We start from the raw sequence: 27,080 nt of genomic DNA on the forward strand, positions 1-27,080 counted from the left end.
GCTTCAGCCGCCAACCCAGAGGCAACGCTGCCATCTAGTGGCAAAGAGAGAGACAGGCGGGCACTCACGCCCCGACATTAGTGGGAAGCAGCGTAATCATTCCAATTAAATAAATTACTCTATAGGAGAGCAGCGTGCATCCTTATTGAATAATTAAGACTAATTATCTCTAAATTATAGTGACGGCTGCGGAAGTATGTGGGAGGTGTTTCAGAAGATAGGAGACCTGGGTATAGTGCTTAAGAGAGAGGAGGATTCAGCACTGAAAACTGCGCATGCTAACTGAGCGTGATAACTGTGCGTGATAACTGTGCGTGATAACTGTGCCTGATAACTGTGTGTGATCTCTCTGTTTAACAGCATACAATGCTCTAAATGCACATCAGAAATAACTGTGACCTGCCGGGACAAACTCTGTGAAAGCAGTGTGTGTATTACAATGAAAGCTGTAACACTATAGTGCAGTAATCGCTGCTGTGCTGCTCAAGTTATCCCATCCAAGTTAGCCTGAAATCCTGGGAGGGGGGGAATGGTAGGCTTGTGTTGCAGTGTGTGGGGCAGCCCACTCTGAACCCAGAAATGAATTCCCCCGTGTGGCTGGGGTTCCACTCCCCACCACGGCTCTGTCTGCACTGTGACTCCATCTGCCTCTGCAATCCTCTCGGCTGTCCCCCTATCCAAATAAAGCGAACAAACTATTTAAGGAGGGCTCTCCTTTTTAAAAAAAAACAAGAACCATTAGCGTGCCCGACTGCTCAGGACAGTAACGGACTGAATAGAGCACATCTGTATATGCGTGTAAGTACCAAGGCAAGCCCTGAGCTGCAGTACCAACGATGTACAGCAGGCGGAGCTGTTGTACTGCAGTACATTTCGATGATCATAGCGCAGTGTAATGCTCTTTAAGAGTCGGTGAGTCACAGTGGTCGCAGTCAGACACCTCCTGCTCCAGCTAGCGCCCGTGCTGGGGCGTCTGGGTAAATCCGCTCCAGCCTCAGCTCGTAAGGCGCAGGGGAAGTTGCGGCGGGGCACACAGAGCGCGCCGCTCTGCAGAATCCACGTCCCCGCAGGCCGGACGCCGGCGTTCTTCTCACTCTGTAATCACTGCACGCCGCTCCGAACTCAGACCTGCGCTCGCGTACCTGGAGCTCCTTTCCACAGCGCTTCCCCCATATCAGAGACAGTTCTGTCTGATCGTTTGGATTTTTACTGAAATGTATGCATTGCACTTAAACTGACGTTCCAGGCTCCTTTCATGAACTTTAATTGATGGGGTCTCACATGGCCAAAAGTCATTTATGCAATCGGCTTTCCGTGTACACTCCTAAATCGGGCAGCCTGCGTGTGTAACAAACGTGAACAAAAGCGATCTGCAAAGTGATGACAAATCCAGATGAGTAGTGGCTTAGCAGCGCAAACGCAACGGACTGAGCCCAGCTGGAATAAGCACTAGCGTACGACGTGAGTCTCCCCCTCCTCCCTCACCGCCCCCACACGCCCCCCCCTCCCCCCCACCCCCCCGCGCTGGGACCCGCTGGAGCAGATCACTGTGACTGCGTCAGTATTAAAGACACTGCGGCACGGCGAGGCCGCCCCCACAGGAAGCCCAGCGGAGGAAACGGTTTTGGCGTCTCTCTGTGTTTTTCCAGAGCGGCCGTCCCGCCGGTGGAATTCGTGTGCGGCACCGCGGGGGCTGAGCGGGGGGCTTGCGTAAGAGGACGCGCTGCTCCGCGTGAGTGACACGTCCACGCGGGCAGGCGGGCGGGCGGGCGTGGGGGGGAGGCGTGTGTGCGGGCGGGCGCGCGTGTGGGCGGGGATATTTAAGATGGCCGTGGAGCCGTCCCTGTGACCCGTGGAGTTCTGCGCCGTCTCTTTGCTCCAGAAACAGACGCTGCTGTGCCCCTGCAGAGACGCGCGTGTGTGTGCATGCGCCGGCATGCATCCACCGCGTGATGCGATATGTGCCTGTGGAGTGTGTGTGTGTGTGTGTACCTGTGTGTGTGTTACACCTGTCTGCCACGTTGCGTAAGTGCTCACTGGCGCACTGTTCCAGTGCAGCTGCAGCGCATGCATGCACAGACTCACCAGGCCTGCGGTGAGCGAGGGTGCTGATTGGCCGAGGGACTGGTTCCTCATGCGCACCATGTTGTTGGGCTCCCCGGGCTGCTGCCAGGCCAGCTGGCTGACCCCGCCGTGCATGCTGCTGGACAGGGGCAGGAGCTGCTTCCCTGGGGAGAGAGGAGCACGGAGCCAGGGTCAGCTGAGACCTCTCAGTCTCTCTCACGCACACACACACTCACACTCACACTCACACTCACACGCAAGCACACACTAACACATGTACACAAAAAACCCCACGCGCAGGTGAGCATGCTCGCACACACACGCACACACGCATATACACAAAAAACCCCACACACACATAAGCATGCACTCGCATGCATGCACGCATAAATACATATACACAAAAAACCCCCACACACATGCATGAACACACATGCAGACGCAGACACGCACACTCGCACGTATGCACGCACGCTCACAGGGATCACGCAGGAGGCGCGCACAAAGCCTGATCATTTCACGGCTAACGCAAACGCGTACGATCACAGCAGCAGCAGCCATAAGCTGGTACGGCAGGGCTGGTGGAGTGAGAAGCTGTCAGGAACAGGTGACCCATCCACAGGCGGAGCAGGAGCAGGGGCCAGCGGCGGGCGCCAGGGTGAGAGGGCGAGCCCGTGGGGCTACCCCAAACACAGGGCACCAGCACCTCAAAGCGCTCGTGTGGAAACGCCGTGGATGCGTCCGTTAGCCAAAGCCCTCTATGGAAGATTCAGCCTGGCGTTAGCAGGAGGGCCAGTGGCGGAGGCTGATGATGATGATGATGATGATGATGCTGAGGCGGTGCTTTAGGGGGAGTGCTACAGCACAGCCTCCCCCGCCCCCCCCATTCAGCCCCCGCCACCACCCCCGGCTGTGATTTACCACACTGAGGGCTGACGGAGGCAGGAAGTGGAGCCAGCGACGGACAGCACACGTGGTACACACAGCTCAGCTCAGTACAGCTCAACACAGAACACAGCTCAGCACAGCATCACATCACAGCACTGCTCAGCGCAACACAGAACACAGCTCAGCTCAGCTCAGCTCAGCTCAGCTCAGCACAGCTCAGCACAGCTCAGCTGTTCAGTGTATGGGGGTACATTCGTTTGAGCAGGGGACAATGTGCCTGTTGATTTTCTAGTGACGCAACACATTGGTGTGACGGTCGAGGTTTAGTCTAAGACTAAGTTTAATTCAGCGTGCATGCTGCTCGAGGATGTGTACATCTGCAGGCATGCATTTGCATGTGTGCTAGAGCATGTGCAGGCATTTGCATGCGCATGCATGCGCAAGCAGGAGAACTGCGTACGTGCAAGCATGGGTGAGAGTAGCCATGCCTGCGTGTGTGTGTGTGTGTGTGTGTGTGTGCGTGTGTGTGTGTGTGTGTGTGTGTGTGTGTGCGCGAGTGTGTATGTGAGAGTGTGCATGTGTGTGTGTGTGAGTGTGCGTGCGTGTATATATGTGTGTGTGTGTGCGTAGGTGTGTGTGTCTGTGTGTGTGTGAGAGAGTGTGTGTGTGTGTGTGTGTGTGTGAGTGTGTGTGAGAGTGTGTGTGTGTGTGAGTGTGCGTGAGTGAGTGTATGTGCGAGTGTGTGTGTGTGTATATATGTGTGTGTGTGTGTGTGTGTGTGTGTGTGTATATGTGTGTGTGTGTCTGAGTGTGTGGGTGTGTGCGTGTGTGTGTGTATGAGTGTGTGTGTATGTGTGCGTGTGTGTATGTGTGTGTGTGTGTGTGTGTGTGTGTGTGTGAGAGTGTGCGTGTGCGTGTGTGTGTGCGAGTGTGTGTGTGCGTGTGTATGTGTGTGTGTGTGTGAGTGAGTGTGTGTGCGAGTGTATATGTGTGCGTGTGTGTGTGTGTAGCGGCGCTCACCGGTCAGTCCGCAGGCCATGCTGCTGCGGCGGGCGCGTGTGTCATCCTGGCTCAGCTGCCGCTGCAGTTTGGTCTTCCCGGCCGAGGGGGACAGGTCCGGGTTACTCAGCTTCCGGAAGAGCAGGGGAGGGGGCGCCGCAAACTCCTTCTGCAGGAGGAGAGAGAGAGAGAGCGTCACGCACACGCTACACGCACACGCTACACGCACTAAGCCAAACCTGGCCTTTGGGGCTACTGTGATAGATCAGGGTGCCCAGCTAGTCAGACCTGCAACCAGTGCCAACCCAGCACAGACACATGCATACAGACAGAGAGAGAGACAGGGAGAGAGACAGACAAAAACACATGCATGTGCGCACGCGCACACACACACACAGACAGACAGACAGGGAGAGAAAAGAGACAGAGACAGAGAGAGAGGTGCACAGGTACACACAAACAAAAACAAAGCCTGTGTGTGTACGCACGCACACACACTGGCATATCCCCTTTATCCTCTACCCTGTGTTAGCAGTCCACACAACACACACACACACACACACACACACACACACACAACACACACACGCACACCACGCACACCACACACACAGGGAAATGGCTCCAACACTGACTGTCACGCACTTAACTCCTGATCTGGACAATCCCAGCTAAAGCCAAAAGCTTTTATAGACGGGACGCTAATACTCTCCCTGCTGAGTGGAAATGGGGACATTATAATTAAGAGCCTCATCCTCCAGCCTTCCCCAGCCCTCTAATTGCTTGATAAGTAAAATCATCAGACGCATGCCAATTAGCCACTGTGAGGTCCTTCCAGGTCCCAGCGCACAAGTGAATGGAGCACAGCCCCACAGAAGAAGCACAGCCCAACAGGAGCACAGCCCAACAGAAGAAGCACAACCCAATAGGAGCACAGCCCAATAGAAGCACAGCCCCACAGAAGAAGCACAGCTCAACAGGAGCACAGCCCAACAGGAGCACAGCCCCACAGAAGAAGCACAGCCCAATAGGAGCACAGCCCAACAGAAGAAGCACAACCCAACAGGAGCACAGCCCCACAGAAGCACAGCCCCACAGAAGCACAGCTTCACAGAACCACAGCCCAATAGAACCACAGCCCAATAGAAGCACAGCCCCATAGAACCATAGCTGCACAGAAGATGCACAGCCCCACAGAAAGGATAGCAGCAGGTCTGTACTGACAGGACTTGCAAAGATAAACCCTCACACGATCAGCACGTTAATAAAGATGCCCTCAAAAGCACACGTTTTGTTTTCCAACAGTAGCAAGGGTGTGTCCTTCAGGACTGCCATCAGTGTAACTGCTGCGGAAGGCCACAGCTGCAATAAGCTTTCACAGACGTGATTCTGAGAGTACGTAAAACAAAACAGCGGTGCATTCATCAATCCCTGACACATTCAGGTTAATCATTTATCATTCTGCCTCTACATTTACCAACGGCGTTTCATGCCCACCATAACGTACTGTCACAAACCGTGTTTTTAATAGGCATATTCATTACACGCCATAAAATATACAGGGCCGTTTGCTGACGGAAGCAGAAACGAGGGGTGGGGGTGGGGGGGCACATCTCAAACGCAGCAGCGGCATAAATGAAGCCGGGGCGGAGGAATCCATCACAGTCACAGCCACGGCGACCGCGGCGGCCTTCCGTTAGCATACGCTCTGCATACTCAAACCGCACGGGCAGCACAAAGCCCGCGTCCACAGCTCCTCTTACATCACTCACACGCGATTAAGTAAAGGCAGGTCCCCTCCCTCCCTCCCTCTCCCGGCCCGCGCTGCGCAGAGGGGCGCTATTTACACAGCGCTCGTCCCGTGCACGTCCCCAATCCATCACGCCTGTCCAGGCGGCCGCCGAAGAACCAGCACGCCTCCGCCCCCGGGGGACCCGGGCCCAGACAGATTTATGCCCCCGTACATACCGATTACACAGGGGAACCTGCCCCGGCTGGCTTCCCCCACACCTGCCCGTCATCGCCCCGGGCCCCACCTCAACCCTGTCCAACTCCCAGGCCCACCCCCGAGCCAGGCCTAGGCCCCTCCCCTGCTCCCAGGCCCCAACTCTGATCTAGACCCCACCCCCACCCCAGGCTCCTCCCCCACCCTGCTCCCAGGCCCAGCCCCAGGCCCTCCCCTGCGCTGCTCCCAGGTACGGCACAGTAGCGAGCGGGCTGGGGCTCACCCCTGGCGTGGTGCGGCGCGCTGCACGCGTGTTTGCTCAGTACACACGGGGCCGCGGGGCTACTGTCTGTTTGCTCAGGCCAGGCGAGCTCAACGCCGCCACTCCAAAGTCCACAGGCCGGGATCGAGCTCCGAGAGGAGCCCTGTTTGAGCGGGGCTTTGTGACTTAGACCAGCGCAGGATAATGAGAGGTTTGGGGCGGGGCGGGGCGGGGGGGCGGGGGAGCAGCTGGACCAGCTTTGAAGTCCGTTCTGGCCTCCCCTCCCTCACACCGGAGACAGAGACGCTGGGAAAGTCACCAGGCTGCTCTTCAGGGAGAGCTGAGGTGCTCTGCGCCCCCACCCCCCCCCTCTCCATTCACCCCCACGGCATCGCTGCTGACCGATCGCCCAGGCCCACAGACGGCCCTCACACCGACAGCCTGTGAAGAGGATCAGGAGGTCCCGCACACCAGGCTGTACCCCACCACGCCCATCCACTGTCTCTCTCTCTCTCTCTCTCTCTGTCTCTCTCAGCGCGGGCTGCCACTGGAGTCACACAGAGAGGAAGAAACCAGGGCTTCCTGTGCGAATGAGAGAGGCCGTCCGTCTCTCAGCGGGCTGCTGTGTTAGAGGGTCTGACAGGCCCCAGACTCTCCCTCGGGCCGTAAGGGGGGGCTGATGACTTCCCAATGTGTCCGGTTGGGGGAGGCCGGGGGAGGCCGGGGGAGGGGGGCGCTCTGTGACAGGTGTGCGGTGAGGACATTGTGCGTGAGAAGGAGCTCCAGCAGCACAGGGGCTCTGTGTGCAGGCCAGGCTGGGTCACATGACCAGGCCGGAGAGTCACTGCAGCCCTCCAGCACATCCTGCCTCTCACGCACACACACTCACACGCGCACACACAGCTGCATCGCTGCTCTCCGCTGGGGACGTACAGGACACTGCCCTCCTCACAGCACACACACACACACAAATCACTCCAGAGTGTGTGTGTGTGTGTGTGTGTGTGTGAGTGTGCGTGTTTGAGTGTGTGTGTGTGTGTGTGTGTGTGTGTGCGTGCGCCTGGGTGTGTGTGTGTGTGTGTGTGTGTGCGCGCGTGCATGAGCATGTGTGTGTGTGTGTGTGGTGGACTCAGAGAGCACATTTAATTTAGTGTGTGTTCACAGCCTGCTGGAGACGTATTCCAGATGTGCTGTAGGTGTAAGAGCAGCAGGAACAGCGTTTGTTCATCACCAGGGCGGGGCTGAGTCCAGCTCGCGGGGGGAGGGGCCCAGTGTCTTTCCAGTCTGGCGAGGCGGGCACCCCAACGCACCACGGCAACACAGAATGGGGTTGCCAGGGTAACAGCATCATCACGTCCCCCTGTGGTTCAGAAGGCCCCCGCCTGCAGCCCAGGCAGAGAGCGGCTTCAGGAGACGGCTGCAGACAGGCACTCAGTCCCAAACAGAGCAGCACACGAAGGCAGCGTCCGCATCACTGTGCATTCACACTGCATGCAGGAGCCCAGGCAGTACGACACCCAAGGAAAACCAGTCTTTAGCAGGCTGGCTACTTTGCTCCTAATTCAACTATAACTGTTCTGGCAAACTGCCTGATCAGTTGAGCACAAGTGCATTCGTACAGTTTGCCGGCTAAGGCACATTACCCTAGCTCTGTGGGCTAATAACATTATTTGGATTAACAAGCCAGTTTATGGAAAGCTCTATGAGTCACGATACATACGTCCTATTACCTATTACTCCAAAGAATGCTGAAATGAAAACCCGTTTCTTAATTTCAGCTACAATATCCGGGCAACTCACTAGACTTGTAAACCACCTCGTGGTGTCCCTGGCAGCGACACCGGCCATCGTTGTTTTTAACGGAAATGAGCACAGGCGAAGATTTACGGGACATGCCACACGCCCAAGTGCACATCTGACGTTGTCTCCGCAGCGGGTCTGATTTAAGGCACCTCTGTGGGCAGCGTCCTGCGCCGCACGCAAAACCTGAACAGACTCCTGCACTTCCTGCCCTGAAAACGCAGCCCCGTAAATCAGCGTTTCCCTGAAACGGAACGCCGCCATTTTGTCTGGCTGGCCCCGGGGACGGAAGAGACACGCGAGAGTGACACGGGGGGGTGGGGGGGGGGGGGGTGCCTAATCTCCGGAGAGCGCACGGAGGCTGTCTCCAGGGAGACGGTGATGTAATCCAGGGGGCTTACAGCTCCCCCCTCTCTGCAGAAGCAGAGGGCTGAAGCAGCCGCAGGTTATTTACTGCAGGTCTCGTCCCCTGTCATTACCCTTCTCTCCTCCTCGCTGGGACCGCGGCGTCTGCAGGCGGCTCGCTGCGTTTGGGGGAGACGGAGCGGAGACTCGCGCTGCTGCTGACCGAGCCTCCCTCCGGGGGGCGACCGCGGCCCACCCCACCCCACCCCACCGCCGCCCCGCCCCGCGCACCGGAGGCTGCGTCACTGCACCCAAACCGCAGCCATAGCACGGTCACGGTTATGAGAGTGTGTGTGTGTCTGTGAGTGTGTCTGTGAGTGTGTCTGTGAGTGTGTCTGTGAGTGTGTCTGTGAGTGTGTCTGTAAGTGTGTCTGTTGTCTGTGAGTGTGTCTGTGAGTGTGTCTGTGAGTGTGTCTGTGAGTGTGTCTGTGAGTGTGTCTGTGTGTGTGTCTGTGAGTGTGTCTGTGAGTGTATCTGAGTGAGTGAGCGTGCGTGCGCGTTTGTGCATATTTGTTTCAGTACCCAGAGAATCAGACAGGCGATCGTGTCTGTACAAAGAGGGGTGTTTCACTCCCTCCCAGTGTGACTGTACTCTGATACGGATTACACTGGGCAATGCGAAGCCCAGATATCCTGAAGACCACCACATAGCCGGGACTGCAGCCTGCAGCATCTGATCTACGGCGAGCTCTGACGACAGATCTGCGTGGATCAGGAAAACAGAGCAATAAATAAGCTCTCTGAACCCCCCCATATCCACAGGCAGCGCTGGAAAGAGCTCAGCCTGGCTCTTATTAATATCGCTGCGCTGACTCTGGCTCATAGACCACAACCCCTGCTGGATCGTTCAGAGTTGGGACGTGACCAGACTGTTTTCTTCCTCACAAAACGCTCTCCCTGTTCTCTGTCTGTTTCAGCTGTTCCCCTCTAACACCTGGGACAGGCCCCATTTACATAAATCCATTCTGTCATCAAAGACAGCTTTAGACAGGCACTGCACGCCCTCTGAGACGCCCCCCAGCCCGACACCAGCCCTGCTGCAGTCTGCAGACTTCCCACAGAGAGAGGGCTGTCCTTGTGAGCGGTGCACGTGTGGATAAGCCAGCGCTTCCCTCCGCACTGTTCTGAGCCGAACACGTATCCAGATCTGCGTGGGCGGGGAGGTGTTGGGGGGGGGGGTGGGGGGGTCTCCTCCACCAGCCGATTCGCACGCAGACGCCACATCTGTCTCTCCTGCTTGTCTGTCTGTGTCTGTCTGTCCTGCCAGTCTGTCTTTGCCTGTCTGTCTGTATCTGCCTGCCAGTCTGTCTGTGCCTGTCTGTCTGTGTCTGTCTGCCTGCCTGCCTGTCTGTCTGTCTTTCTGTCTGTCTGTCTGCCTGCCTGCCTGCCTGCCTGTCTGTCTGTCTGTCTGTCTGTCTGTCTGTCTGTCTGTCTGTCCGCGGCGGCGGGAGGGAGTGCGCGGCGAGGGAGGAGGGTGGAGAGATGGAGGCCCAGGCCAGATCCCACATGTGGAGATATCCCACCATCCGATGGCGTGACCGAGGTGTGCACGCCCTGACTGGCTGGAGGAAGCGGGAGGAGGAGGAGAGAGGGGAGGGAGGGAGGAGAGGGAGAGGAGAGAGGGAGAGAGAGAGGAGAGAGGAGGAGAAAAGAGAGGAGAGAGAAGAGAGAGGAGAGAGAAAAGAGAGAGAGAAGAGAGAGGAGAGAGGGAGAGAGAGAAGGAGAGAGAGAGGGGAGGAGGAGGGAGAAGGACAGAGAGAAAGAAAGAAAGAAAGAGAGAGATGGGGAGAGAGAGAGAAAGAGAGAGGGGGGGAAAGGAAGGAGAAAGGGACAGAGAGAGGAGAGAGAGAGAGGAGGGAGTACAGGGCTGCTAATCACCATCTGTGTCTCCCGTAGGAAGGAGAGGAGTGAGAGATTACACACAGCAGGTCTGCCGCACCCTTCCACAAATGTTCAGCTGCGCTGGCCAGTGTTCAGCTGCGCAGGCCAGTGTTCAGCTGCGCAGGCCAATGTTCAGCTGCGCAGGCCAATGTTCAGCTGCGCTGGCCAGTGTTCAGCTGCGCAGGCCAGTGTTCAGCTGCGCAGGCCAGTGTTCAGCTGCGCAGGCCAGTGTTCAGCTGCGCAGGCCAGCGTTCTGCAGGACCCGTTATGAAGGGGTACAGACGTGAGCCGGCCTCCCCCAGCGTGTGAAGCCCAGCTCAGCCCTGCATGTATGCAGTAGTGGAGAGAGACTCCTCACTGTGAAGTCTGAGTGTGAAGTCCGAGTGAAGGCCAGTGTCTGAGTTAACCTTTCTCTGTGAGAGCGGTGTGGATGATTGAAGGTGTTGCCATGGCTGCAGAAAGCAGGGCCCGGCTGGGGGGGTGGGGGGGGGGCGGTGCCCTTTGGTGCAGTAATGAAAGTTCAGCGGCGGCCCGGAGCCAGACGGCCGGCTCTGTCTGCAGCGCTGTCCGCTCTGACTAATGCCTTCATTACCCAGAGGCCTTTGGCTAACGCGAGCGCAACGGCGCTCTCCCACACAGCCCAGCGAGCAGCCGCCCGCCGAGGGGGGGGGGCGTGGGTGTGGAGGCCGTCCGGAATACGGACCCGGATGACGTCTCATCCTCCGCCTCCCTGCAGCGGCGCCCCGAAGCGCGGTCGCTCCTCTTCCTCCTCCTCTTCCTCCCTCTCCCAAAAGCTGCCAAAAGCTGCCTTTCACATCACGGGGGGGGGGGGGAATAAGTTTAAATTTATGCTGACGGACCGGGCAGACAGAGCAGCAGAGGCCCGCAGGCAGAGATCACTGGTATCTGTCTCGTGGGTATCTGGTCATGTCTCAGGCACGCAGCGCACTAGCAGTAATAAAGGCACAGAAAGCCTCGGGCCTCTGCACAGACAGACAGAGCGCCACAGCGCCTCAGCACCGCAGCGCTTCAGATTCGGAGGGGGCGCGGGAGGAAGGGCTGTCTGGGGCGCGCCTGTACGGGCAGCGCTCCTCCTGCAGAGCAGAGCAGGTGATGACAGAGGGGAGGGGAGGAAAGGGGGGGGGGTAGAAGTGGGGCAGCGAGGTCCCTGCGGACCAGCCCGGGTCCCGCAGGGCAGCGGAGACGCTCTCATTAACCCCCTGCCGGGTCGGACCCCCCCCCACCCCCCCGCCGGGCCCAGACAGGAGGAGCCGCCGCGCTGCCAGCTGAACCCAGACGCCGCGCATTAGCATTTAGAGCCGCGCGCGCAGGGGAACGTCAGCGCGGGGTAATTAGCTTAGCGCGGCCCGGCGCTGGGCGCAGAGATAAGGGTTATTTATGCACCGCCGCTAACGCTAACGCTAACGCCGCTCACAGCAGCCGCCGGCACGTCTCTGAGGGGCCATCGAGCAGCCCGGAGCCACAGACAGAACAGCGGTGACCGGATCAGCCGCGCAGCATCAGACGGGGTTTCATCTGCGCGCGTCGGCCATTTTGGGACGCGCAGAAAAGCTCAGGACCGGAGCAGACGCGTCCCCGTGCGACCCCGGCTTCCAAGCGCACGGGAGAGTCCGGCCCAAGGCCGCGACGCGCCGAGCTCAGCTGCGCAGCCAATCAGAGGCCCCGATCCGCAGGGGGCGTATGCCCGGGGTCCAGACCCCACCCGAGGGCGGAGCCAACCCTGCATCACCCCCCCCACAGCAGACCGCCCCCTCAGGGCGTAGTTTAGCACCTCTCACACTGGGAGAACTTCAAAGCTTCCAGAAGCTTCCCTTCGGCCCGTATCTGAGTGAATTCAGAGCTCTCCACGGACACGCCTGCCTGCCCCCCCCGCCCCCCGGACAGCGGTGCGCCAGACGGAGCCGGACCGGGGGCAAACGGCCTCGTTCTCCGCCAAAACGAGCTCGGCGGGGGGGCGCCGCGGCTGCCGGTGCGGGACTGTGGTCTCGTCGGGGGGGCGGAGCGGGGTAAGGCCCCCTCCAGGGACGGCGGTCAGGGCTCCGCTCAGGAATGTGCGAGAGCAGGGACGCGAGACCGATTTTAAAACACGCTCGGCGGCCGCCCCGCTCCACATCCCCTCCGCGCGGCCTAATTGAAAGCCCTCACCGTTAAATTGGATTCTTCTTAAAACAGCCATTAACGTAAACCACACAACATTTTCCCATCTATGGACACTTACAGCGTAATGTAATAAACTCCTGCAACCTGAGATCACTGTGAAATGTCGGGACTGCTATTTTTCTTTCAAAAGCAGCGCTCAGTGTGGCTAGAGAGAGATCAGTGTGGCTAGAGAGAGATCAGTGTGGCTAGAGAGAGAGATCAGTGTGGCTAGAGAGAGAGATCAGTGTGGCTAGAGATAGATCAGTGTGGCTAGAGAGAGATCAGTGTGGCTAGAGAGAGATCAGTGTGGTTAGAGAGAGATCAGTGCAGCTATACAGAGAGATCAGTGTGGCTATACAGAGAGATCAGTGTGGCTGTACAGAGAGATCAGTGCAGCTATACAGAGAGATCAGTGTGGCTGTACAGAGAGATCAGTGTGGCTGTACAGAGAGATCAGTGTGGCTATACAGAGAGATCAGTGTGGCTGTACAGAGAGATCAGTGTGGCTGTACAGAGAGATCAGTGTGGCTGTACAGAGAGATCAGTGTGGCTATACAGAGAGATCAGTGTGGCTGTACAGAGAGATCAGTGTAGGACGTCCTTATTTACAGCTCTTCTTGAGAGGGGGCAGGATTACGCAGCATCACCCCGGAGCAGGAGCAGCTCATAAAGACAGAGCTGCACTCAGACCTGGTCTCTGCGTCTGTCCTCAGTCACAAATCATCAGCGCTGCAGCGCTTTGGATTATGGGGTCGGTGATTATCTCTCTCACCGAAAGCTCCAGAGGGCCAGGGAGACGTGCAGGCTGGCCGCTGGCTAGGTCAGCTGAGCTCCATCTCTCCGGACGGGGTTCCCATAGAAACGCAGTCACAGGCACTCGGTCCTCAGCCCCAGCCGTCGGGGCCAGAGCTGATTAATGGGAGCGATGCAGCGTTTCCACGGGCCCTGATGAAGTCTCACTCAGAGCTCCGGCGCCGGCTCTTAACTCACTGGTCGGGCAGGAGAATCTTGGCCCGGTAATGCTTTTCGTTCTAATTAATTTAACGCTAATGGGGCTTCGCAAAAGAAAAGAACGAGGAGGCCTCTTTTATCTTCGCACAGGGCACACTGTCTGCTGCAGCCGCTCGCAGCTCTCAGGCAGACTGCAGAGGGACAAAGTGCACTGATCCACAGCACTGAGTAAAGAGAAAACAAAAGCTTCACAGGAACGCTCTGAATCCAGCCAGAACCCCGAACAGAAGGGTCCCGTTACCCCAAAAAACAAAACCAACACATCCACACTCACACACACAAGCGCAACAGACACACACACATACACACGTGCGCACACACACACACGCGCACACACACAAGCGCACATACACACACACACAAGCGCACAGACGCACACACACACACATTTCATCTGCTCCATCCCTGCTCTCTGCCTCTGCTCCCATTCGAAGCAGTCCGCACTGCTGACATAAACCTCTTGGCCCGAGCTCCTCTGTTTATTCTCGCTATGACAAAATGCATTCCTGCTCCCTAAGACAATTTCCTCCCCTAAACGACTCTCTCTGCGCCGGGGAGGCTCAATCAGATCGAGAAGTGTGAGGTTCACACAACACTCCGTTTGGCCAGTCTGAGGGAAATGTGCGGGCTTCTTAGTTTCCGGGAAGGTCTCGAGGCCCTGTGATGTCATCGCCGGGGCCGGTTGCCAGGACGCCTCTGCTCCAATCAGCAGCGGCGCAGCCCTCGTTAAGCAGCTGAGGCCTGGCATCCCATCACACACAGCGTGACAGAGGCGTGGAGGGACAGGGCACCTCAGTCCACCCCAGGCCCACTAAATCAGACGACAGCGGAGACCTGAAATCCTACTCGTCCGCCAGTTAAGAGATACATTTAATTCAGAGTTCAAATAACACAACAACCTGGACGGGGACCTGAAAAACGGGTTTCTTAAAGACAGGGAGAAGAGCCCAGGAGCAGACAGCACAGCTCTTCCCCCCTGTCTGACGCTGTCTGTTTCACAGACTGCGCAGAGCACAGGACGTCTCCCAGCAGAGGCAGCCGGCGCAGTGCAGGGGGGAGCAGGCGGCTGGCGCAGTGCAGGGGGGAGCAGGCGGCTCCTGCACCCTGCAGCCGTCCCAGCGCTGCGGCCCGAATCGATACGGCCCAAAACAGCAGCCCTGCAGCTAGCAGAGCCCAGCGCAGGAGCCCCTCGAAGAGTCCCACAGACCCCCCTTTCATACAGCATCCACAGCAGCTTTGCCCCGACTCCACACACACACACGCACGCACGCACGCACACGCACACGCACACACACACGCGACACACACACACACACACACACACACACACACACATGCACACCACACGCACACCACGCACACCCCACGCACACACACCGCACAACACACACGCACACACACCACACACACACGCACACACACACGCACACACACACGACACACACCACACGACACACACACACACACGCACACGCGCACACACGCACACAACGCACACACACACACACAGACACACACCGCACACACACACGCACGCCACGCACACGCGCACGCCACCACACACACACACACACACACACACACACACACATATATACTCACACACACACACAACACACATACGCACACACCACGCACACACACACCACACGCACACACACACAACACACACAACACACACACACACACGCACACACAGCACACACCACACGCACACCAACGCACACGCACACGCACACACACCACCACACGCACACACAAAGCACACAACGCCACCACACGACCCCACGACACACACACAACCCACACGCACACCACACACAGCACACCACACAACGCACACACCACACACACACACACACAGCACACACACACACCACACACACACACACACACACACACACACACACCACACACACACACACACACACAACACACACACCACACCACACACACACAACCAGCACATCGCACACGCACACACACACCAGCACACACACACCACACACACACCGGAACACTACGCACATGCGCACACCACACCACACGCACACACGAACTACGGATGGTGATTTTCAACTATTTCACAGATCGAGGGATCACATAATGTGCTTGATTCCAAATCAATTCCTAGCATGGATCTATCTTTAGAACACACCTTGGCCGGGCAGCGCGGGTGGTACTGAAAATGCACGGACGCATAACAACACACAACAGTACCCAAGTTTTTCCATCATAAATAAGTCTTACTGTTTAGTTTATAGTGTCAATAAACACAGTTAGTGCCAGACACGGCACAAAGAATTTTTATTTTCAATTCGCAAGTGCTGCTCGTCCACAAAACCAATACACACACAACGGCTTGGCCGAATACTCGATTCTGATTGGCTGGGACGTGTGCATCGAGTCCCTTCGGCAGCGTGGCAGTCCCAGCAGTGGCCACAGGGTCCATCACGCCTCGCACGGAAACTCATTACTGTGGCTAATGGAAAAGCCAGCGGCTCCAGCCCGCACAGTCCCACCCAGCTGTTACTCCCCACGCGTGATTCAGGGGCTCCATTAACCCAGGATCCGGTGCAGTTATAAAAAATAAAAACAGCAACTCATTTTTAATGGAAAGCAGAAAGCTGATCGCGCTTGAGAACCGACCCCATCACATCATCCCAGCGATTTCCCCCAATAAACAGCCATTCATTAATCAACCGCACACACGTGCTAGCCAAGGCAGATCAGCAACATCAGCGAACATCAGCAAAGACGTAAATACGATGAGGTGAAAATGCCTTCCCTCTCTGGCCCAAAATCTACGGCAGGTTTAATTCGCCGTTAGATTAGGTGACGGCATAAAGCGCGCGGACTGTAATCCCGGCTGCTCAGTGCAATCAGAGAGCCAGCAGAGGACCGACGGGCTTTTAATCACCACTTCCTGATTGGCACTCACATTCAGGCTAGAAAACAGAGGGATTCTGGGAAAGCGAGGAACGAGGCGGAAGGAGGAGGATTCAGAAACCTGGCCAGTGCGGGCGCGGGGCGCCGCGCGGGAAACGAAGGGCGCCAGGCGGGCACTGTGCAGCGCTAACGCGGACGCGCCGCCGCAGGGGCTAGCGGCTGTGGCCTAAGCGCACGGGCGTTTAAGCCCGGCGGCCACGGGAGGGAGGGTCAGGCGGCCTAATCAGCCCCCAGCAGACAGGGCGTGTCTCCACGGAGGCGCAGGAGCTAATGCGCTCGCCGCGCGCGCAAAACCGCTCTCCGCGGGGAACAGGCCGTCCTCTGCCCAAACAGCACAGCCCCCCCGCGCCCGGAGAGAGCGTGTCACAGGCAGGGGCGAGCCGGGGCTGCGGGAGCCAGCCCAGCGGGACAGGACGGGACGGGACGGGGGCGAGCCGGTTCCTCTGCCACGCAAGCATTCCTCTCCGAGCCCCTACAGGGGACCCTACAGAACAGGCACGCTCAGTACGGCAGCCCCCGGGCTGATATCAGCCATAACCTGCGTCTGGCCAGCTCTACCGGCCCAGGCTCAGCCCTCAGGTTCACATCCCAGCACAAGCTCTGCACACAACCAGGCGTGCTGCATTCAGCGAAGGAGGAGATGAGCCGAGACTGAACTGAATAAAGAAAGAGGATTTTTCCACTTGCTCACTTCACTCTTAAGCAGACAACGTGAGTCTAGAGACCTAGTGAGCCTCTGTATAAATTTGCTTGTAGGTTATTTTTATTTGTGTCTGATTAAAAATAAGTAAAATCAGGCAATGATCTGAGCATGACACTTTCACTGAACGCGCAGAGTCAGCGGCAAAGCCTACGCACTGCCTCTCTGGCCATATGTGCTGAGTCATCATATCTGGCCCCGGGCCAGCAGATACACCCCCAATATTACCGCGCATCCCAGTGCTCCCTGGTGAACAGACCAAACGCCATTCTGCCATTTCACAAACTTCCTCATTAAACTTTCATTAAAAAGCCCTATCAAAGCTATCAAAAAAACAATAACGACAAATTACACAGAAAACAACATCTATTCCCAACATTTGTGCCCTAATGTTTGAGCACAACTCCGGTGCGCCTGACTGGCAGCTCTATAAACAACACCGGTTCACTCCTGTACTGAAAAGCCTTCAGGGTACACTTGCAATCTGCGTCAGTATCTGGTGCTTATGCAAACATCATATCGACACACCACTGAGCGAATTAAACAAAGAGCAGAATTTGGCACAGAACCCTGAAACAGATCGGGCCTCGCTACCCTGTCCCGTGCTGACTGAGACCCCCGCAGCCAGGGGAGGGGCCGGCGAACTCAACGTCCCTCCAGACGGGGTGGAAAGTTTTTTTAAAAAATTGGCACAGATCGGGAAAACCGTTTCAAAAAGAACTGACAGTTGCCCAAAACAATGCGGAAACTTCCAGCATCAGTTCAACTGGAGTTAATGCTGAATTCTACTCAGCATTCTCGACTACTTTGAGGAAACTTTCAATACTCATATTTTCCTTCCGTCTCTGCTTTCCACTGCGACTACGATAAAGCTTTGGATTTCAAAACTCAGGCGTCAACTCTCAAGGGACTGGAGGAAGTCTCAGTTTGATAAAAGCGGAGGGGGTTTTTTTTTCTTCTTTTGGTCTAGAACAATCGCAAAGGAGCTGTCAAAGCCTGTGGCACGGCCAATTTGCAGAGCACTAAAAGCCTGTCTGTCAGCCACCCTCAGGCCCCAGAGGAGAGCTGCTTGGGTAACACGGGCCCTGTGCAAACACTGCTCCCTCTTATTAGGCTCAGCGCCACTTCCCTTTGTCAGTCAGAAACGCACAAACGAAAAACAACGCTCGTGACCCAGCTAGAGCCCGGGCGGGCGTTCCCGTTGGGCCGCGAGCGAGGTCGTGCTGGGACACGGACCTGCGGGGCTGTCGGGACGTTTAGGGACGGCGGCCTGTCGCCTGCCGTTACTGGAGAGTACGAATCCCGTCGGCATCGTGCCGCGACGACTACGGCCTTGTCCTCATGTTACCCAGGACACATCTACAACGGTTTGGGACCTGCCTGTGAACGCAGTGAGCACATTAATGCACGTGCATTAATAAAGTGGATTCTAGTGCACATCACTGGAAAGCTTGGTTTTACGTTACAGCAAAAAACCTAAATGACTTAAACAGAGAGATCCGGTGACGAAATCTATTCAGCTTGACAAGACTGACAAACCCGCGTTACTAAGCCTTGCAGTCTGACAGATCAGGTTTAAAAAAAAAAGAAAAGTGGACACAGCGTTACTGTGATTTTACTGACATGCAGCTTCCTCCCACCGCAGCACGGCATCACACAGCTTCCTGTTCCTGTTTCAGTTAGCCGAGCGGAGGAGCAGCGGGGGAGGCTGATCCTAAGCCGCTGGTTCCCGAGCGTGAAAGGGACCCTGCGGTGTGCAGTGGGGGTGAAACGCGGCTCGTGCCAGAGCCAGGCGCTCGCGCGCAGCCAGGCTAAGGGTCCTCCTCCTGCGCGTGTGCGTCTGAGCGCGGCCACTGAACGGCTAAAGCAGAGGCAGCGGCAGCAGCAGCTCACAGGCGTGCTGCAGAGCGGAGCACGCTAACGCTAATGTGCGTGGGAGGCTGCAGCAATGAGCAGGGGCAAGTATGGCCAGGCAGAAAAAAGACAAAAATTTCTGCATTATAAAAACAAAACTTGGTAGACAAATAAGTATTTTTATTTGTTTTTAGCCTGAATAATTCTTGTATGTGGGGGGGGGGGAACTTGAACACTGTGTCACTGGTACAATAAGGATGACAGAAAAACAGAAAATTTGGCAATAAATAAGTAAGCGAGACACTGTTTTTCACCTTCTCAAGCAAGTCCGGCTCAAGGTCACATACCATTTCCTCCCATTATGAGACAGAATGATTTGCAATCGGAAGATGAACTTTCTCAAACGGCAAAGCAGCTGTTTGGGTAGGCGTACAATCGGACGTTCCTTCCAAAAGGCGGATCTCTGGGATCCCAGAGCAGTAATCTGCAGTGCGCCTGCCGTTAGTGAAGGAGGGAGGGAGGGAGAGAGAGAGAGAGAGAGAGAGGAGAGAGAGAGAGAGAGAGAGAGAGAGAGAGAGAGAGAGAGAGAGAGAGAGAGAGAGAGAGGAGAGAAGAAGAGAGACAGAGAGAGATGGAGAGAGAGAGAGACAGAGACAGAGAGACAGAGAGAGAGAGAGAGAGAGAGAGAGAGAGCGAGGGGGAAAGAGAGAGAGAGAGGGAGAGGGGAACAAACACACAGGAGCACCGCGTGCCAGAGCAGGCAGGATGTTTTTGTTTTCCGACAGCGCGGCTCCCCGGCAGCCCCGGGGTTAATCGGTGCGATGCGGCGCTGGGCAGCCGCGGGACAAACGCGGCGGTGAGTCAGACGCCTGGCGGCCCCGGCCCTTCACACGCAGCCCCGCGCGTCTCCTCCCGTCCGTGAGTCACGCCCGCGCTCGGGGCGCAGACGGGCGATCGAGGGGAGGCAGGGGCCTGAGCGCGGGCGGAGGGGGAGGCCTTCAGGCCGGAGCCGCGGCGGTCCGTCCACCGGGGGCTCTGCCGGAGGGCCCCGCCCCACCCCGGACTCCCCCTCACGCGTCAGGGCTGCGGGAAAACCTGCCTCCCGGATCTCTCCGCTCCCGCTCAGCGGCCATCTCCGCTGCAGGCGGACAGGAAGTGAAGCAGCGCACGCGAAGGCTGGGGGTCTCTCTCCAACAGCCTAACTGGCGCGGGTAACCAGGCCAGGAACGCGGTTCTGAGGGGGGACAGGAGGTCCAGGCGCCCCCACTTTGGTGCCTCAATGCACCAGAGCCGCTGCCCGCGGGCCACAATAAGAGCCCACAACGTCGCGCACACAGGGCGGGGAGCCGGGGTTAAAGGTCAGATTCCCAGGAGGGGCTCGGTCATACCCCTGAGTGACACACTCAGCTGAACCGGTTCAGTAAACGTCCAGCCGAATAACGCGTTCTACGCGAAGAATGCGAACCGTTAAAAGTCTCTCGGGGGAAAACGCGTCTCCCGAACACCTGGCGATGCGAAGAATCGCTGCGCCGCCAGCCAGAGGCCACGAGACCGCGTCACAGTTTTAACCGCTGATCCGAAAAGCCTGATTGGTCCATCCCCTTTGCCACCTTCTACGTTTCAGAGATCGCACTAAATCAAGCTGGAACGGTGATTTGTGTCGCTAGGCTACGCGCGGCAGCTCCGGGGGCCCTGCAGGCTGCGACAGGCCGCATTCCACGCCTGGCCCCGCCCCGCCGCCTGCAGCTCGCACGCCCCCGCGCCCCCCCCCCCCTCCCCGCGAGGACCGATAAATAACCACATTCTGCCCCCGAGCCGAGACTTCCCAGCCCGCACGCAGATCCCAAACTCCTGCTCCGCCCCACAGGGCCGCGTTTCTCACTCCTCGAGTCTGTAGATCAACCCCCCCCCCCCCCCCCCCCCCGCCCCGCAGCTCAGAAAGCCAGACACCGCCGGCCATTTCCCAAGGAGGGGGCGGAGCCCTGGAGCTCCGTCAGCAGCCAGAGCAGAAGAGGGGAGTCAGCCTGGGGAGGGGCTCTCTCACCTCAGCCGGGCACAGCCAATCAGAGACGCCACCTGCCCCCTGCCGATTACCTCACAGCTCCCAGATACCTACAAATTACCCACAATGCAGTGCAGAATAAGAACATTTTTAAAAAATCACTTTAGAAATGACAAATCAGGGCAGGCCATGTGGTGCGGTCCACAGAGAGGCCCACTCTCGGCCTGGTAGAAATGGATCCCCTGCCACAGCACTTTCAGTGCAGCGACCCGATCTCCATCCGTTACCCATCCTGCTCACCCCGACCCAGTAAAGTACACAACAACCAAACGAGAGCAGACTGTTCGCTCTCCCTTCCAAAACAGTACTCATCAAAAGCAGGGCTGTGGTGTCGTTACTGAAACGCTCTGGGGCTGTGGGTGTGAGGGCTTGTTATGCTTCAGTCTTTCTTTCCTTCCTTTCATCAAACCAGGCCTGCAGGACTTCATTCTGTTTATCTCGCACTGATTTCCCTCATTCAAAAGCACTTAAAAACGGTTTCAGCCGCGGCAGCTTTGTAACAGAAAGCAATGCCAGGGCGGCCCCCGTTCTTCAATGAAAAGTGGTTTATCAGAAGATTAACGCAGGATAAAGCCACCGTTACAGAAACGGCCGTTTATATCAGAGGCTTGGGACGCCCAGATTACCACACCTCGGAGGAGGGTTTGTTTTTCCACTCGAACGAGGAAAACACACGAGCAGCCCCGCCCCAACCTTTACTATCGACGCAAGGGGCACGCTGACTTCTCCCTCTGCCAGGGTAAACCCAGAGAGCACCTGCGTGTGCCAGTCTGGGCAGCCCGGTGTCCTGCTCAGGGAAAGGGGAAAAAATGAGCAGGGCTGAGCTACACACAGAACACTGAGAGGCTTTCAGAGGATGCCGGACTTGGCTGTGAACACGGGGAATCCTCCCTTCACAGGAAGATACACTGCCAGCATAGCCCCTCCCTTAGCAACGGTAACCGGGCTCTGGCACACAGGCTTCCTGTGCCCAATCAGAGCTGCCGTGTTCAGACTCTGTGTCGTCTCTCTGACTGATGGGAGGAGGGAAGTGGTAGTCTCTGATTGATGGGAGGGGGAGGTGGTCGTCTCTGATTGATGGAGGGGAGGAGTTTGTCCTTCTGATTGATGAGAGGGGGGAGGTGGTCATCTCTCTGATTGATGAGAGGGGGGAGGTGGTCATCTCTCTGACTGATGGGAGAGAGGGGCTGTGGTAGTCTCACTGATTGATGGGAGGGGGGAGGAGTTTGTCTCTCTGATTGATGGAAGGGGGAGGAGTTTGTCTCTCTGATTGATGGGAGGGGGGAGGAGTTTGTCTCTGATTGATGGGAGAGGGGAGGAGTTTGTCTCTCTGATTGATGGGAGGGGAGGAGTTTGTCTCTGATTGATGGGAGGGGGAGGAGTTTGTCTCTCTGACTGATGGGAGGGGACAGGTGGTAGTCTCTCTGATTGGTGGGAGAGGGGAGAGAGGGGAGGAGTTTGTCTCTCTGATTGATGGGAGAGAGGGGAGGAGTTTGTCTTTCTGATTGATGGAAGAGGGGAGGAGTTTGTCTCTCTGATTGATGGGAGAGGGGGGAGGTGGTTGCATCTCCGCGGGTTTGTCATTATTGCTCCCCTCCGCAGCTGACCGGCCTGCTTTCACTTCCCTCTCCAGGCCCTAAAACCGGCCCTCACAGGGGCATTATGGGACAAAGCGCCCCATTCTCCCAGGCCTGTGAGCCTGGCAGCCCTGAGTCTGCAGCTGGGGGGCTGGCCTTCATTCAGCACACCCAGTCCTGAAGCCCCCCGCCCTCCCCCCCCCAGGCCAGCAGGGAGGGCAACACCACCAGCTCTACCTTACAGCCTCACACGCAACACACATCTTTAAAACTGCTTTTCTGTAACACCCCAGGAAAATGACGGATGACAGAGGAATATCGCAGCTTTCTCCACAGGACTGCCTTCAACCTCAAATTCTTACTGTGGTGGAGCAAAGAACGACAAATTCGGCTTAAATGCGGTGAATAGGGGTTCCGTGTACAAATGTCCCAATGATGTGCAGACGCCCTGCCAAAGACAGATCAATCACTCACATAGTGCTAGCTCGACCAAAAGAAAAGATACTGGAAAACCAGCTAAATCCTTTTAACACGATCAGAATAGCCTTATATAATGGCTTCATATAATGGCCTCAATCTGAACTTCAATACATCTTGTAAGAGTACACGTTTCACTCGCTGGCACCACAAACCATGTCCTTCCATTAGCCTAATGCAGCAATACCTTCTAATGAGAAACAAACGAACAGCCTTCTGCCTCGGAAGGCAATGTACTTACAACATTTTTCTCTCTGCTGAGTCTTGTGCCGAAGCCAAAATAAATTATGCAATGGTCTAAAAGAATTCACGTGTAAAGGATTCCATTCGTCACAGGGTAACACAAAGACTCGGATTCTAAAGTGATTCTGGAATACTCTCAGGACAACCTATCCTTCTGAGCCAGACAATTAAACCAATCAAGTCTACAGAAGTACGAAGAGGGCCCCTCAGATTTCAACACGTAGGCACCGACACTTTCACCATTTAACCAAAGCTTTTTGACTCAAACTACGTTCAAGAGAATGCATGCAGCTACTGCTTAAGATGGATACAGTTTTACTAGTTACTTACGACAGAGAACGCAAAGAGCTGATTTTGATGGCAACGGGCTGACATACAACACTGACTGCGACACCGCTGCACCGCCACGTGATCCCTGTGACCTCTGACCTCCGACCTTTCAACGGCCTACTCGACATCAGTCAAGAGATCCGTAACAGCCCCCGAGAGGAGAGCGAGCGGGAACGCCTCAGGCTCCGCCCACCACCGCACGTCTCCATGGAGTCCCTTAAGAAGGCCCGGGGTCTGGTCTGACCCCGGAGGGACCACACCTGCCCCGGAGCGACCACACCTGCCCCGGCGCGACCACACCCGCCCCGGAGTGACCACACCTGCCCCGCCCCTCAGAGCGGCCACAGTCAATCACCAGGCCGCTTCCTCCAGCAGAAACCCTTCAACTCCTCATCTCCGCGGGCCGCAAATCACCTCGCCCCCCTCTGCTGCTAATTGGCCTTCTCCTGGCCCTTTGTCACCGCTCTCGGGCTGAGCGCACAAAGACAAGCCCCCGAGATGAGGTCGGCCCGGGGGGAAGCGTGCGTTCTCCTCGCGCTCACCGCAAACACAATGCAGAGGGACGGGTCGGGAGGCAAACGAGGGGGACGGGTTTTTTTTTTTTTTTTTTTAACGCCGAAACGTGACATCACGGCGACGTTCCCGCGTTCATTCTTCGCATTCGTCGCCTCCGGCCGCGCATGTAGCCGACGGACCCGTCCTGAACCAGACTGAACAGGCTGCTGCCTCAGCCCTAATCCACACCGCAGCGCACACGCAGGCAGAACAATCGTCTCTGCCGGGAGGGGAACGGTCAACAGGACGGTGAAGAACAGGAATTCGTAATCGGTTAAATGGATCCGGGGAAGGGTGAAGTTAATCTTTTCTATGCCCGAGGGAACGGAGCAAACACTGGCCCATTGTGCGCCAGGTGAAGCTGCGGATGACACACCTGCGGGCTGCCACAACATCCTCCGTGACATCATCCTGCTGTGACACAGGGAGTCTGACACCCAATCAGAGGAGAGCAGTTTGGAATCATTCACTACGAGAGCATTCTTATCAACGTTATCAAGTCCAAATAGACAAATAGAAAAATCCTTCCTCTCCCAGGCCCAAAGCGAGCACAGCAGCATCCTTCCTGTGTAAATATTGGCTCGCGGCAAGGAGATCTGCGTCCATTCTCACTCTCAGGCAGAAAAACCATCAGGGAATCATCTCCTTCTGTATGATCCTTCGCCAATATCGATGAGACCAGGAAGTACAAAACTGATTTTGTTGAAAGATTTTTTTCTTTCAGCTTAGGCCAATTTACAAACCCTTCAAAGACTCAATGACCCCAAGGACAAATATTCCAACAGTCAAATACTTGGCCTGATCTCTGACACAGCAATGCCACAACACATTCTTGCACAAAGGCACACCTAACTGGAGGTGCTAACGTATAGCTCATGGCCTGCAGTCAAACTCCCAACGGACTCTCATTATAGCGCACAAACAAGCCTATGCTAAACAATGAGGTGCGCGCTCAGATCAAGTTAAGACGCTAATCTCCTCAGAAACATGTTTGCGATGTTTTCCATGGCAACAGATAAGACGGAAACACTGTCCGCATTGTCTTCGTCAAAACTGCTGAGAGACTAAAGGCGCGATCCTGTGTAAGAGATTACAAAAATGTCGAGAAATAAAAGGCATCGTTGAGCTTACGTGCAGGACTACTGGGTGTGTGTGACACTAAAGGAACATCCACTGATGCAGAGCCCGCTCATTGTGGCTCACTGTGTCAATAGTCTCTGGCTTGCCTCGCCAAAATATCCACGATCCACGATCCATATCCTGCCGGATATCCACGACTGAAACTGAAAACCAGTTCTAGTTGAGAGGCAAGGCAAGTTCATTAATCCAAGAATATTCAACCAAGAGGAAGAGGATTGATTCAGGGACAAGGTGAGTTCCTGGCTGAAAATAGGCTTAAGAGATGGTCATGTTCACATACAACACACTCCCAGGTGATGGGGTACAATATACTGGTGAAGAAAGAGATGCCTACACACTGTATCATAAGACACCAAGCCAGTCGTGATGCGATGGCTGCAGCTATACATGAAAAAGGCCTTTCCTGGTCGAAATGTTGCGGCACCATCAAACTTGCTTGAGACCATTAACTGCAGCGCGTGCAAATCTCCTTTTGTGAGAACACGGCGATTTAAATCTACTCCGCGCCGAGGTGCGACCGGATTGGCCAGGGACAGGGAAGCCCCGCCCTCCAAATGGAGAGCAGAGCGTGGGTTTGCAGATGTTTCTGGTCTCGCTCTTGAGAACAGGCAAGGATGTGAACACACTCTGCTATTGTGTGGCTCAGGTGCACAGACCACAGCAGAAGCCCGGAGCAGATCTGGCTCTCCTCCAGGCCTCAGGCTCAGAAATGCGTATCTTAGGAGAGAGCGAGAGAGAGAGAGGGAGAGAGGGAGAGAGAGGGAGGAGGGAGAGGGAGAGAGAGAGAGAGAGAGAGAGAGGGAGAGGGAGAGGGAGAGAGAGAGGGAGAGGGAGAGGGAGAGGGAGAGCACGCGGCGAGCGCTTTTTCCTCCACAATGCTACAGCGGCGGCAGCAGGACCCGCTGCACAGCAGTCCTCTGAAATGCTAAACGAGGAGCTCTGTATTCAGCCAGGAATCACAAGTAAACTTCATGCAGAGATAGCAATATGGGGTGATGCTGACCAGGGCTCAAAGCAAGCCCCAAAGCTTTCCAAGAGAAGACCAAAATCAAACCACAGCACGCCAACATATTCTAACAATTACAGGTCAACCTTTCAGCCTCACAACAAATACACACTGGAAGACACACAACGAAACAGAACGTTGAGGATGCGTGCAACGTGCTTTTATCTCACAGAACAAAGCCTGTGGACTACTGCAGACGAATACAAATAACACACCCCTGGCTTATCACATAAAGACACTTTACGTCTGCTTGTTTTGGAAACCAAAGCCTTTGGGTTTTACACGTTGAAATCACTCATCATAACCAGTTTAATGTTCTCAGATTTATGTTGAAAAATCACCAGGAGACACACAAACGAGTCAGAGTGATGGAGTGAGACTGGAATTGGAGGTGACAAAAGGAGGCAATAAATGCAAATGAGATTTCCACCATTCAGAAGCTGCCACACTAACACGCTCCACAATCTACTTGCAAAGGACAATACTAAGGAATGTCTACTATGGAAACATTTTGCTGATATTTGTAGCCTGCTGTCATTCAACCTGCCAGTTCATAATGATGTTTTTTTTTTTGTTCATGGGTCTTTGTTCAGCTTTCCCCAGACTGTCATTAAGGAAGGCCATATTGGTCAAGATACATGATACTGCAAGATGACACCACACGGCAGGTGCTGACTCCTGCTAATCCTGATACTGAAACCTTCATAATTGACCCTAGGTCTAATTGCATTGAGAAATCTGCAGCATTCCACACCACAGACATCAGCCTTGC

At 55.9% G+C, this 27,080-nt stretch overlaps 1 protein-coding gene across 1 annotated transcript in view; it reads right to left on the reverse strand.

Moving 5' to 3' along the window:
* mast2 (microtubule associated serine/threonine kinase 2) overlaps positions 1-27,080 on the reverse strand; it is a 127,929-nt gene that overhangs the window by 98,690 nt on the left and 2,159 nt on the right. Inside the window, 2 exon segments of the mRNA XM_064333637.1 lie at positions 2,086-2,228; positions 3,973-4,120. Of these exon segments, the coding sequence (XP_064189707.1) occupies positions 2,086-2,228; positions 3,973-4,120 (291 nt within the window).

Source organism: Anguilla rostrata, chromosome 4 (assembly GCF_018555375.3).
Source record: "Anguilla rostrata isolate EN2019 chromosome 4, ASM1855537v3, whole genome shotgun sequence".
NCBI classification, from domain to species: domain Eukaryota; kingdom Metazoa; phylum Chordata; class Actinopteri; order Anguilliformes; family Anguillidae; genus Anguilla; species Anguilla rostrata.